Here is a 13,537-nt window from a genome sequence, read left to right as displayed (position 1 = left end):
GGTGTTCCTTTTGGTAAAGGCTATGTGACAGCGTGTCTTTGTCAAGGAGGTGCTGCTAATCAAAAGGGTCCTCTGCCTGTTGCAAAACTATTTAGTCATGCTTGGAGGCACTATTGTATATAAATCTGGCTTATGCTTCAGATATGGGTAGATATTCCTTTGCTTTTGGTTATCATCTTGGCCCTGAGCCAGTGTTTTTCACCAATTCCTTGTGCTTAAATGCACTTATGCTTAACATAGAAGAATAGAATAGAATTAACCAGGTTGGAAAGGACCTTTGAGATCATCAATTCCAACCTATCACCCAACACCATCTGATCAACCAAACCATGGCACCAAGTGCCTCATCCAGGCTCTTCCTAAACACCTCCAGTGATGGTGACTTTACTGGGCAGCACATTCCAATGGCCAATCTCTCTGGGAAGAATTTCTTCCCAGCATCCATCCTGAGCCTCCCCTGGTGCAGCTTGAGACTGTGTCCTCTATTCTAAACTAAACCATTGCTCCAAGTGCCACATCCAATCCTCTTTTGAACACCTCCAAGGACAGTGCCCCCACCACCTCCCTGGGCAGCACATTCCAATGATCAATCTCTCTTTCTGGGAAGAACCTTCTCCTCACCTCCAGCCTAAACCTCCCCTGGCACAGCTCGAGACTGCATCCTCCTGTTCCGGTGCTGGTTGCCTGGGAGAAGAGACCAACCCCCCACCTGGCTACAACCTCCCTTCAGGGAGTTGTGGGCAGCAATAAGGTGTTCTTAAGTTCTTAAATGTTTATGCATGTATTTAAGGGAAAGAAAGAACAGGGAAGCAACCTACTGCAGAGCATTAGACTGTATAACTCCAGTCAAAGAGACCTGAAGTTGTTTCCAAATGTATTCATCCTGTATAATCTGATTTCTGCAACGGATAGAAGTCGCAGCAAAGTAATTATCAGAGTGGTGGGATGACTGTGAAAGATGAAATCTCAGATGAGGAGTAAAATACAGTATTTGTGCAGAGTAGTTTTATAATGTAATCAAATCCTGGTTTTTTTCCTGTCTCTTAGATGATGAAGCATGCCTGGGACAACTACAGGCAGTATGGCTGGGGACATAATGAGCTCAAGCCAATTGCCCGGAAAGGACATTCCACAAACATATTTGGTAAGCTGTTTTTTCTGATTTAGTTATTTGTTGATGTATTTCTGTCTCTTTGCAACTCTGCCTAAACTTCCTAGCAAATTCTGCTTTCACAGTATCACTAAGGTTGGAAAAGACCTCAGAGATCATCAAGTCCAACCTGTCACCCAACACCTTGTGACCACTAAAACATGGCACCAAGTGCCACATCCAGTCCCCTCTCGAACACCTCCAGGGATGGGGACTCCACCACCTCCCTGGGCAGCACATTTCAGTGGCCAACATCTCTCTCTGGGAAGAACTTTCTCTTCACCTCCAGCCTAAACTTCCCCTGGCACAGCTTGAGACTGTGTCCTCTTGTTCTGGTGCTGGTTGCCTGGGAGAAGAGACCAATCCCCTCCTGGCTACAACCTCCCTTCACGGAGTTGAAGACAGCAAGAAGGTCTCCCCTGATCCTCCTCTTCTGCAGGCTAAGCAACCCCAGCTCCCTCAGCCTCTCCTCACAGGGCTGTGCTCAAGGCCTCTCCCCAGCCTCATTGCCCTTCTCTGGACACATTCAAGTGTCTCAATGTCCTTCTTAAACTGAGGGGCCCAGAACTGGACACAGGACTCAAGGTGTGGCCTAACCAGTGCTGAGTCCAGAGGCACAATGACTTCCCTGCTCCTGCTGGCCACACTATTCATGATGCAGACCAGGATGCCATTGGCCTTCTTGGCCACCTGGGCACACTGCTGGCTCATGTTTTAGGTGGCTTTCAATCAGTACTCCGAGGTCCCTTTCTGCCTGGCTGCTCTCCAGCTACTCCAACCCCAGCTCTGCATGGGGTGGTTGTGGCCTAAGTGCAGCCCCCAGATGCAGCCCTTGCTAATATGAATAGCTTACAACCAGCAGCTGCCCACTTGTAGAGACAAGTGACCAGAAGCAGATGGAAGTCTATCACAAATTCATGTGGTTGGTTGGTTGGTTAGTTTGGTTTTTTTTTCAGTCATTGATAACTGAAATCTAAGATCTCAATCCTGAGTCCTAAGATCTGTATACTTTGTGAAACAAATGTTCTAACAGCCAGCACAAGAAGAGTTCTGTTAGCATTGGTTACAATTGTTTGCTTGAAATCCAGAGTTTGTTGGGCTTTCCTTTCAAGTCAGCTGGCTAATGACTGATGTAGTTTGCATGTTTTATTATTTACCTTGTTTTCAACCTTGAATTTGCTTTCTGTGATTGATAGAAATACAGATCAGGGTTGTGTAATGACCTTGTTTTCTGTGCAGGGTTCTGGAAACCAGGGTGAGTTATTTTGACTTTCAAAAAAAAATCTGTTGTTAGCCTTCTGTTTTGATTTGTAGGGGAAAAGCAAACTCCCAGAAGGAAAACTTGCTCCTAGAAAGGAGTCAAAGGACTTGTTTCCAAACTGTAATACTTAAAGGGATTTTTCAGGTTTTGCTCTTTCCCTTTCTCCAATCTCCTTAAATTTAATCTTGAAACTGTTCCTATATCTTAGTGAATAAATTATTGTCTTCATATCTGAACAGTTTTGCATCAAATTTGTTTGTGTGATAAACTTCAGCCTTAAATTAGTGCTGAATGTAGAGAAGGGAGGAGAATTCTAACTAGGCATGCTGCTCCTTTCCCATGCTCTGGGCAATGGGAAGAGAGCCTCTCAGTTATGTTTTGTGCAATATGTAAACCCAACCAAACAAGGAGAAACCTGCCTGCAAATAAACCTCCCTCCCCTCAAACCTTCAGTCCACAGAAGCCTGCTCCAGACCCCTCCCCAGCTTTGTTGCCCTTCTCTGGACACCTTCCAACAACTCAACATCTTTCCTAAACTGAGGGGCCCAGAACTGGACACAGGACTCAAGGTGTGGCCTGACCAATGCAGTGTACAGGGGCAGAATGACTTCCCTGCTCCTGCTGGCCACACTGTTCCTGATACAGGCCAGGATGCCATTGACCTTCTTGGCCACCTGGGCACACTGCAGGCTCATGTTCAGCCTACTGTCGACCAGTCCCCCCAGGTCCCTCTCTGCCTGACTGCTCTCCAGCCATTCTGACCCCAGACTACATTGTGTCAGTCACATTAAAAAACAACAGTAGGGAAGTGTTTTCCTGCCATACCCAAATCAACACAAAAGCCCTCACTGCATGGAGTCTGGGTTAGAAAGCAAGGCTAATTCACAGGAAGAGTTATTGGCCATTGGAATGTGCTGCCCAGGGAGGTGGTGGAGTCACCATCCCTGGAGGTGTTTAGGAAGAGACTGGATGAGGCACTTGGTGCCATGGTTTAGTTGATTAGATGGTGTTGGGTGATAGGTTGGACTGGATGATCTCAAAGGTCTTTTCCAACCTGGTTACTTCTATTCTATTGTAAAATCATACTTGGCAAGATTAAGAATGACATGCAAATGCAACAGCAAAGACTACATGATCATACAGGTGGACATTAAAGACTTCCACTGCCAGACCCAACTTCATCAGCTGGGAAAAATATGAAGGAAAGCCATGCATTAGTGACAATATACAATGAAATGAGAGGAAGCTTCAAAGAGGTTTTTCTAGTAGAAATGAAAGCAGTGCCAAGGTGCCAGGCAGCAGAGAGCAATGAACTGAGGATACTAGTCAATAGTCTTTGGCAACCTAAGAAATGCCCTTGCATCTAGTATGGCAGAAGCCTGTTGCTTCTCTCTCTATGCTCAGCACTGGCTGCATCTTAACACTTTTCCCTTTCACTCTTCAAACTCCTCATCCAGTCCAGAAGCTTTTTTCTCCAAAGCATGGTAACTTGATCATCTTCCCCACCTCAGACAACTTCCCCTGACTCAGGTATTTACTTTATAAAGGAATATATAAAAGTAAAATATTTTCACATTGAAGTATAAGTCAGGCTGAGAGACTTGGGGTTGCTCAGCCCAGAGAAGGGATGGCTATAGTGAGGCCATATCATGGCCTTCCAGTGCTTAAAGGGGCCTAGAGGACAGCAGGGGAGGGACTATTTACAAAGACCTGAAGCAACAGGACAAGCAGCAATGTTTTTTACCTAGAGCAGGGTAGATTTACATTGAAAATTAGGAAGATCCTTACTATGAGAGCAATGAAATGCAGAAACAGGCTGCCCAGGGAGGTGGTAGAGGTTATCACAGTATCACCAAGGTTGGAAGAGACCTCAAAGATCATCGAGTCCAACCTGTCACCACAGACCTCATGACTAAACCATGGCTCCAAGTGCCACGTCCAATCCCCTCTTGAACACCTCCAGAGATGGTGACTCCACCACCTCCCTGGGCAGCACATTCCAATGGCCAATGACTCTCTCAGTGAAGAAATTTCTCCTCACCTCCAGCCTAAACTTCCCCTGGTGTAGCTTGGGACTGTGTCCTCTTGTTCTGGTGCTAGTTGCTAGAGAGAAGAGACCAACCCCTTCCTGGCCACAACCACCTTTCAGGTAGTTGTAGAGAGCAATGAGGTCTCCCCTGAGCCTCCTCTTCTCCAGGCTAAACAATCCCAGCTCCCTCAGCCCCTCCTCATAGGGCTTCCACCTCTGGAGACATTCAAGGGGCCCAGAGCAACCTGATCTAGCTGGGGATGTCCCTGGGGAGAGGTCTGGAGCACAGCCCTGTGAGGAGAGGCTGAGGGAGCTGAGGTTGCTTAGCCTGGAGAAGAGGAGGCTCAGGGGAGACCTTCTTGCTCTCTACAACTCCCTGAAGGGAGGTTGTAGCCAGGTGGGGGTTGGTCTCTTCTCCCAGGCGGCCAGCACCAGAACAAGAGGACACAGTCTCAAGCTGTGCCAGGGGAGGTTTAGGCTGGATGTTAGGAAGAAATTCTTCCCAGCAAGAGAGATTGGCCTTTGGAATGTGCTGCCCAGGGAGGTGGTGGAGTCACCATCACTGGAGGTGTTCAGGAGGAGACTTGATAGGGTGCTTGGTGCCATGGTTGAGTTGATTAGGTGGTGTTGGATGATGGGTTGGACACAATGATCTTGAAGGTCTCTTCCAACCTGTTTTTTGTCTATTCTATTCTATTCTATGCTATGCTATGCTATGCTATTCTAATCTATTTATATGACTTCCCTGCTTATTTCTAACATGCCTCCTAATCAGTCTGGAGGACTTTTTTCTCTCTGGAATGATTATTATTTGGAATTTTGCAATTGCTGTGTGAAGGAAATTGCAAGCTTCCTCCACATTCCAGTTTCTGATCCTCTTATTCCAGCTATCTCTAGCAGCTGATTTCTTAAGTAAGTGTTTATCCATTTGAAATCCAGATGCTGGTTTGCCCCATTTAATTTTTAGCCAAATCCTATTAGGATTGTTCTGTACAAGGCTCTTTGATATGAAACACTTCCCTAAAGTATGTAGTCTTCAGTATTCACCAAGTCTAAAATAGAATCAGCTGTTGTTGATTTGGTGGGTGGTTGCTGTGAAGGGGGGGAGGGGGGAAATTGGTTCTTCGACCAGGGATTGTCTAGGCTGTTTTTTTCCTGCAAGTACTTTTCTGGTTGCTCTTCTGGGGCCCTTGGTTTAGGAAAGATGTTGAGTTGCTGGAAGGTGTCCAGAGAAGGGCAACAAAGCTGGGGAGGGGTCTGGAGCACAGCCCTGTGAAGACAGGCTGAGGGAGCTGGGGTTGCTTAGCCTGGAGAAGAGGAGGCTCAGGGGAGACCTTCTTGCTGTCTCCAGCTCCCTGAAGGGAGGCTGTAGCCAGGTGGGGGTTGGTCTCTTCTCCCAGGCAGCCAGCACCAGAACAAGAGGACACAGTCTCAAGCTGGATGGTTTAGGCTGGATGTTAGAAAACAGTTCTTCCCAGGAAGAGAGATTGGCCATTGGAATGTGCTGCCCAGGGAGGTGGTGGAGTCAGCATCCCTGGGGGTGTTTAGGAAGAGCCTGGATGAGGCACTTGGTGCCATGGTTTAGTTGATCAGATGGTGTTGGGTGAGAGATTGGACTTGATGATCTCTGAGGTCTTTTCCAACCTGGTTAATTCCTATTCTATTCTATTCTATTCTATTCTATTCTACTCTACTCTACTCTACTCTACTCTATTCTATTCTCTCCCCAGAATCATAAAATTGTTTCAGTTGGAGAGGGCAGAATTCTGAGATCATCAACTCAACCTGTTGACCTAACACCAAAAGCATTAAACTATGCCTCGAAGTGCCAGGTCTGCATGTTTTGTGAAGCCTCTGGAAATGGTGACTTCATCACCTTGCTGGGCAGTCTGCTGCAATGCCTGACCACTCCTTCGGTACAGAATTGTTTCCCAATATCCAACCTGAACGTCCCCTGGCACAACTTCATGCCATTTCCTCTGTTCTGTCACTTGATACTAGGGAGAAGAGACCAGCCCCTACCTCACTATAACCTGCTCTCTGGGAGTTGCAGAGAACAAGAATGTCTCCCCAAAGCCTTGTTTTTCCACATAATTGAGGCTGCCAACCAGTGTTCTTGCTGGCATGCTTCAGTGAGGCACAGAGCATCTTAATGCAAAGTTAACCACCTTTCCCTGTTTTCTTAATGATTTACAAGACTGAGGCAAAGAAGGTACTGAGTACCTCGGCCTTTTCCTCATCCTTGACCACTGTGTTCCCTGCTGCATCCAACAAAGGGCAGAGATTCTACTTTGTCTTCCTTTTGTTGCTAATCTAATTGTAGAAGTATTTCTTCTTGTCCTTATCAGCTGACATGACCAAACAGAGCTGTTCTCTCTTCCATGAGGTATTTTTGCCTGGCATTTTCAGTGTCATCAACATAAAGTAGTGGTGCTGCATAGGTAAGAAAAGGAAGTTTTGAGGTCACTGCTAGTTAGTGACAAAATGTGTCCAAGGGAACAACTCAAATGATTCAGCTGGGGCAGCTGGTGAGGTGAACTGTTTCCTTTCACTTGCCAGTGGACTGTGTGGTTTCTACCACCCTGTTGGCTGTGTCTTGTTGCCTGGCTTGCTGCACAGCCCATCTTCAGCCTTGTGCTGGGTTGAGGCAGGCCCCCCTCCCCACCACGGGCAGAAATAAACGACTCAGACAAACGGATTGCAAAAGTGATGGAAAGTTTAAATAGAAAGCAGTGAATGTTTGCAGTCAACCTGAAGTGCAGTGACAAAGAGAGATCCCAAAACAGACCCAGAGACATCCCATCCCCACTGGAGGGTACACCCAAGACCCCCAGGGCTCCTTCGCACCCCCCCCCGCCCCCCCCCCCCCCCTGCACTGCTAGGCTAGTCTCAGCTGGCCAGATCTGAGACTGCCCATCCCCCCCCCAGCCTTAGGCCTAGCCAGGCCCAAGGCTGGGAGGCATCTCCCCCAGTTACCGGGTGATGGAGGAGCAAGTGCCAGACCCTGCACTGGATCTTATAGTGGTGCAGGAATTATGTATGAAATACCCAATTTCCTGTGTCCACCCCTCTGGGCTGGACTTCTGGACACAGGAAGTAAACACAGCAGGGGGCACCCAGCCTAAACTGCAACAAGCCTTTTGCTCCCAGTGCTGTTGACAAGCTCCCATGATCTGGGATAAAGCTGCTGAGCCAGCTGCTGACTGCCCCAGTGCTGCAGCATGGGAACCTCTCACTGCAGGCCTTTGTGTTGCTAAGCAATGGGGATCTGACAGTGTGATTCTCCACCGTGTCAGAGAGCAGAAGCAGCAGGAGCCCCACAGAGAAAATGCATTTGTCAGCCTGCAAGGGTGTGAGGATGTTGTGAGAAGGAGCTGAGTCAGGCAAAGGAGTCTGTTGTTTTCAGTACCGTTGGCAGGTACAGTATTGCTTGGGAGAGGAGTGTGGTTTCTGTGTCCAGTTTGTGCTCTTGCAAACAAGAGGTGGGGCTTTTCGTCTAAACTCTACCAAAAGAATGTTTTAAGAGATGTGGGTTTTCAATTGCCCTAGGAAATAATCTCCATCATCAGTAAATTTGCTGATGACACCAAGCTGGGGGCAGGAGTTGATCTGCTGGAGGGTAGAGAGGCTCTGCAGAGGGACCTGGACAGGCTGGGCAGATGGGCAGAGTCCAAGGGCAGGAGACTGAACACATCCAAGTGCCAGGTTCTGCACATTGGCCACAGCAACCCCATGCAGAGCTACAGGCTGGGGTCAGAGTGGCTGGAGAGCAGCCAGGCAGAGAGGGACCTGGGGGTGCTGGTCGACGGTAGACTGAACATGAGCCTGCAGTGTGCCCAGGCAGCTAAGAGGGCCAATGGCATCCTGGCCTGCATCAGGAACAGTGTGGCCAGCAGGAGCAGGGAGGTCATTCTGCCCCTGTACACTGCACTGGTTAGGCCGCACCTCGAGTCCTGTGTCCAGTTCTGGGCCCCTCAGTTTAGGAAGGAGGTTGACTTGCTGGAACGAGTCCAGAGAAGGGAAACAAAGCTGGGGAGGGGTTTGGAACACAAGCCCTACGAGGAGAGGCTGAGGGAGCTGGGGTTGCTTAGCCTGGAGAGGAGGAGACTCAGGGGTGACCTTCTTGCTCTCTACAACTACCTGAAGGGAGGTTGTAGCCAGGTGGGGGTTGGTCTCTTCTCCCAGGCAGCCAGTACCAGAACAAGAGGACACAGTCCTGCACCAGGGGAGGTTCAGGCTGGATGTTAGGAAAAAGTTCTATACAGAGAGAGTGATTGCCCATTGGAATGGGCTGCCTGGGGAGGTGGTGGAGTCGCCATCACTGGAGGTGTTCATGAGAAGACTTGATGGGGTGCTTGGTGCCGTGGGTTAGTTGCTTGGGCGGTGTTGGATTGGTTGATGGGTTGGACACGATGATCTTGAAGGTCTCTTCCAACCTGGTTTATTCTATGTATTCTATGTATTTGGTTTGTTAGACATTTCTGTCATCTGTCCTTGCCACAGTTACAGGACTGCCTGAGCTGCTGGGATGCTGTGTGTCTTCTGATCAGTTTTGATCAACTTCAGAGGCTCACATAAGTGAGAGTCAGGGTTTTGTGGGCTTTATGGTTTTCTGGGGCTTTTTGGGTGCCACATAACCTGCACATTTTAAAATGTTATGTAGACAAACAATTTAATTAGGAAGAAACTCTCTGGTATGCCCCAAAAACTGAGGGATGGCCTTCTGAAATATGGCTAGCTACCTGAAAGGAATCATAGAATCAACAAGGTTGGAAAAGACCACAAAGATCATCAAGTCCAACCTGTCACCCAACACCTCAGGACTAACTAAACCATGGCTCCAAGTGCCACATCCAATCCCCTCTTAAACACCTCCAGGGATGGTGACTCCACCACCTCCCTGGGCAGCACATTCCAATGCCCAATCTCTCTTGCTGGGAAGAATTTCTTCCTAACATCCAGCCTGAACCTCCCCTGGTGCAGCTTGAGACTGTGTCCTCTTGTTCTGGTGCTGGTTGCCTGGGAGAAGAGACCAACCCCCACCTGGCTACAACCTCCCTTCAGGTAATTGTAGACAGCAAGAAGGTCTCCCCTGAGCCTCCTCTTCTCCAGGCTAAGCAACCCCAGCTCCCTCAGCCTCTCCTCACAGGGCTGTGCTCCAGACCCCTCCCCTGCTTTGTTGCCCTTCTCTGGCAAGGGAGGTGGTGGAGTCACCATCACTGGAGATGCTCAAAAAAGGATTGGATGTGGCACTTGAAGCCATGGTTTAGTAGTCATGAGGTGTTGGGTGAGAGGTTAGACTTGATGATCTTTGAGGTCTTTTCCAGCCTTACTGATTCTGTGATTCCATGAGTTGCTTAAGCTCTGTATTCTTGGTTAGTTTTGACTGACAGCTTCATGTGTGTAGCTGATTGCCATCATCATTCACCTTTTGCCTGTAATTCTTGCCACCCTTCTGATAAACATCTGTTCCTTTCTTTGTACTAAATTAATGCCATTTCCTTTCCTACTCTGAGCTCATTTTTTAAGCCATTTTGAGATTTAGTTTTGAGGACATTCAGGTTTTGTAGTAGGTTCATAGAATTGTTTCTGTTTGAAAAGACCCCTGAGATAATCCAGTCCAACTCTTAACTCTGCCAGGTCTGGCGGTAAGCCACATCTCTGTGTCTTTAAAACCCTTCCAGGATTCAGCCACCTCCCTGGGGAGCGTGTTCAGTGTTTGAGAGCCCTTTCAGTGCAATTGCTTCCTCCCCTGGTGCAACTTGAGGCCATTTCCTCTTGTTCTATCACTTGTGACTAGGTAGACCTTCTGCCACCTTGCTCCAACCTTCTTTCAGGGAATTGTAGAGAACAAGAAGGTCTCCACTCAACCTCTTTGTTTCTAGACTGAACAATCACAGTTCCCTTAGCCACTCCTCACAAGACCAGTTCTCCAGGACTCTTCACCAGCTTGGTTGTCCTTTGGATGCACTCCTGCACTTCAAAGTCTTGTAGTGAAGGCTCCAAAACTAAACATAGTACCAAGGTGTGGCCTTACTAATGCTGAGTCCAGGGGGACAATCCCTTTGCTGGTCCTGCTGTCACACTGCTCCTGATTACAGGCTGGGATGCTGTTGGTCATCTTGAGCATCTGGGCACATACTGGCTCATCTTCAGTCAGCTGTTGATAGGCTGGGTCATAGGCTGGAGTTGGTGATCTCAAAGTTAGTTGATTAGATGGTGTTGGGTTATAGATTGGACTTGATGATCTCTGTGGTCTTTTCCAACCTGGTCTGGTCTATTCTACTTCCATTCCATTCCATTCCATTCCATTCCATTCCATTCCATTCCATTCCATTCCATTCCATTCCATTCCATTCCATTCCATTTCATCCCACCCTACCCTACCCTACCCTTCTATTCTATTCCAGCTTCAGGATTGCTGAAAGAAGCAGGCTGAAAGAAGACTGTACAGAGCTAGGGAAAGTATAACAATTTCTACTCAGAAAGATCCAAAGAATTCAAGTTTTCAGACTATAGCAACAGGACTTCTTAATGTGATGGATGTAGTAGAAAAACACATGATGTAACAATTAAAAGCACACACTTACCAACTTGGTTTTCTGTCTCTCTAATGAGGCTCTGGCAGTAAAGCTGCCATTGCTGCAGCATACCACTCATGAAATACCTTAATGCGTCACAAAGAGTAAGTTCATGTTTAAGAAAATAATGACTTAAACTTTTGAACAACACAGTTTAGTTCCATTGGGAAAACAAGTGCCACAAACCTACTCCAGGAAAGCATACATTCCAAACACAACTGCAATGTAGCATTTCAGCTCAGCCATAAAATGCCCTGAATAAGCCTTTGAGTAGCCGTGAAGAAACCAATTGTCTTTAACATTTTAGACTAATTAAAAAGAGGCAGAACAAAACCACTGAGCATGCTGACCACTTAGTTCTGTTAAATTGCTGATAGCAGGCAACATGGAGAGGAGGCCTTAAGAATTTCAGCTTATAGATATCATTAAATAATCAATTGTCACACTCTCCTTACTTTTGTAAATGAGGGAGCAAGGAGAGTGAAGCTCAGTTTTAAATTTACTAAACAAGTAGACCCACAGGTAGGTGTTAATGATCACCAAACTAGTGTTTAAATAACTATGGCCATCAGACACTGCATTTAAAAACTTGGTCTGAAAATTTATGCAGCAGGAAACCTTCCTCTTCTCTGCTTTTGATTGCTTCTCTTTGCTCACCAACTAAATCTTTCAGACTAGACTAGACTAGAATTAACCAAGTTGGAAAAGACCTTTGAGATCGAGTCCAACCCAGCACCATCTAATCAATTAAACCATGGCACCAAGTGCCTCATCCAGTCCCTCTTAAACACCTCCAGGGATGGTGACTCCACCACCTCCCTGGGCAGCACATTCCAATGGCCAATCTCTCTTTCTTGGAAGAACTTTCTCCTTACCTCCAGCATAAACCTCCCCTGGCACAGCTTGAGACTGTGTCCTCTTGTTCTGGTGCTGGTTGCCTGCGAGAAGAGACCAACCCCCACCTGGCTACAACCTCCCTTCAGGTAGAGAGCAAGAAGGTCTCCCCTGAGCCTCCTCTTCTCCAGGCTAAGCAACCCCAGCTCCCTCAGCCTCTCCTCACAGGGCTGTGCTCTAAACCTTTCCCCTGCTTTGTTGCCCTTCTCTGGACACGGTCAAGTGTCTCAATGTCCTTCTCAAACTGAGGGGTCCAGAATTTGACACAGGACTCAAGGTGTGGCCTAAGCAGTGCTGAGTACAGGGCACAATGACTTCTCTGCTCCTGCTGGCCACGCTATTTCTGATGTCTTGGTGCTCTGCAAGTGCTGCTGAGCAAGAGATGAAACTCCAGTGTGTTATCTACATTGGTTGAGTCAGAAATCCTTCAATAAGCAATGCTGTAGGTGATGGCACCTTTCTAAACCTCTGTCCTTATGGTGAGATGAAAAGGGGCCATTTCTTTTCTTCATATTCCTGTTGTGGAACCCCTGACAACACTCTGTCTCCCCATCCTTTGATAGTCTCTTGTGGGGCTTAAAAGTGGTGTAAAGAAACCCAGTTCTTCATCCAGGGCTTTGGCATACTGGAAGAGCTTTAGGTGGGAAGACCATTTTTCTTGTGCTGACCCTGCTTGTTTACACTTAGTCATATATTTTGCTAGATATTTCAGACTGGATTTATGTGCTTTCAAGTGAGGGAATTGTTTGCCTAATCTCAGGAAACTGAAGTCTACCTAAATATAAATCTCTGCTACTCTTTTGCAGTCCTTTGGAACAGCACTCTTGGTTAATGAGAGTGCACAATTTTGCTAATAGTTCAGCTATTTCACTGCTAAATTCCTTCTATTAGCCCATGATGAATGTTCTGTTTTGTTTAGAAGCATGAATGTTGCATTCATTAGGCAAGCTTCATTAAACGTGGAGCTCAGTCGACTAGAACTGTAATTATATGGAGAGGAAACTTCCTAATCTGACATTTGTAAAGCTGAAGCTCTTAGGAATCAGTTCTTACCTTCTGCAACGTGACCAGTGGAGCTTTTGTATTGCACAGAAGCAGACTCTGGGAGGAGGAGTGCCTTCAGCTAGGTGAAGCGTTACTTCCTTTTATAACTTAATTGGTTGATAGCCTTTTTCACCACAATGAGACATGTGCTGTATCCAGAGCAGCAATAGCTCAGCCTGGTTGAGGTGGTAGCAAAGCAGTGTATGTGCTTCTAAACTATTATCTCATTGTTTAGAGCTACTTGATTGCTTTTCAAATGGCACCTCCTGCAGTTTTCAGTCCGGGAAGACCATCTTCTTGTCCTTTAAGCTAGCATTTATGGGTCTTAGCATGGTTATAGAAGGGAAAAAAACACCATAAGCTATTATGAAAGGAAAATGGTTTTTCTTTGGGGGTTCAAACTGAATGTTTTTTATCAGCACCAGGAGGCAGAAGCAGAGCTGCTGCACTGTAGCTTGTTTTCCTCTTAGCACTGTGGATGATGCTGATGCAGATCAGTGCTATTTGAATGTTTGCTGTTTCTTCTTGCCTTGTGTTTTTGCTCATGCTTTGCTGGTAGTGCAAAATCATTTCCTGTT

General features: G+C 47.0%; 1 protein-coding gene across 1 annotated transcript in view; it reads left to right on the top strand.

Annotated features, from left to right (window-relative positions):
• The window catches only part of MAN1A2 (mannosidase alpha class 1A member 2), a 198,738-nt gene that overhangs the window by 67,300 nt on the left and 117,901 nt on the right, over window positions 1-13,537 (top strand). Inside the window, exon 3 of the mRNA XM_054163250.1 lies at window positions 1,048-1,144. Coding sequence (XP_054019225.1) covers window positions 1,048-1,144 — 97 coding nt within the window. The remainder of the gene's footprint in view (window positions 1-1,047; window positions 1,145-13,537) is intronic.

Source organism: Dryobates pubescens, chromosome 8, assembly GCF_014839835.1.
Source record: "Dryobates pubescens isolate bDryPub1 chromosome 8, bDryPub1.pri, whole genome shotgun sequence".
NCBI lineage: Eukaryota > Metazoa > Chordata > Aves > Piciformes > Picidae > Dryobates > Dryobates pubescens.
The sequence above is the reverse complement of the archived record's forward strand: the minus strand, read 5'-3'. Positions and strand labels throughout refer to the sequence as shown.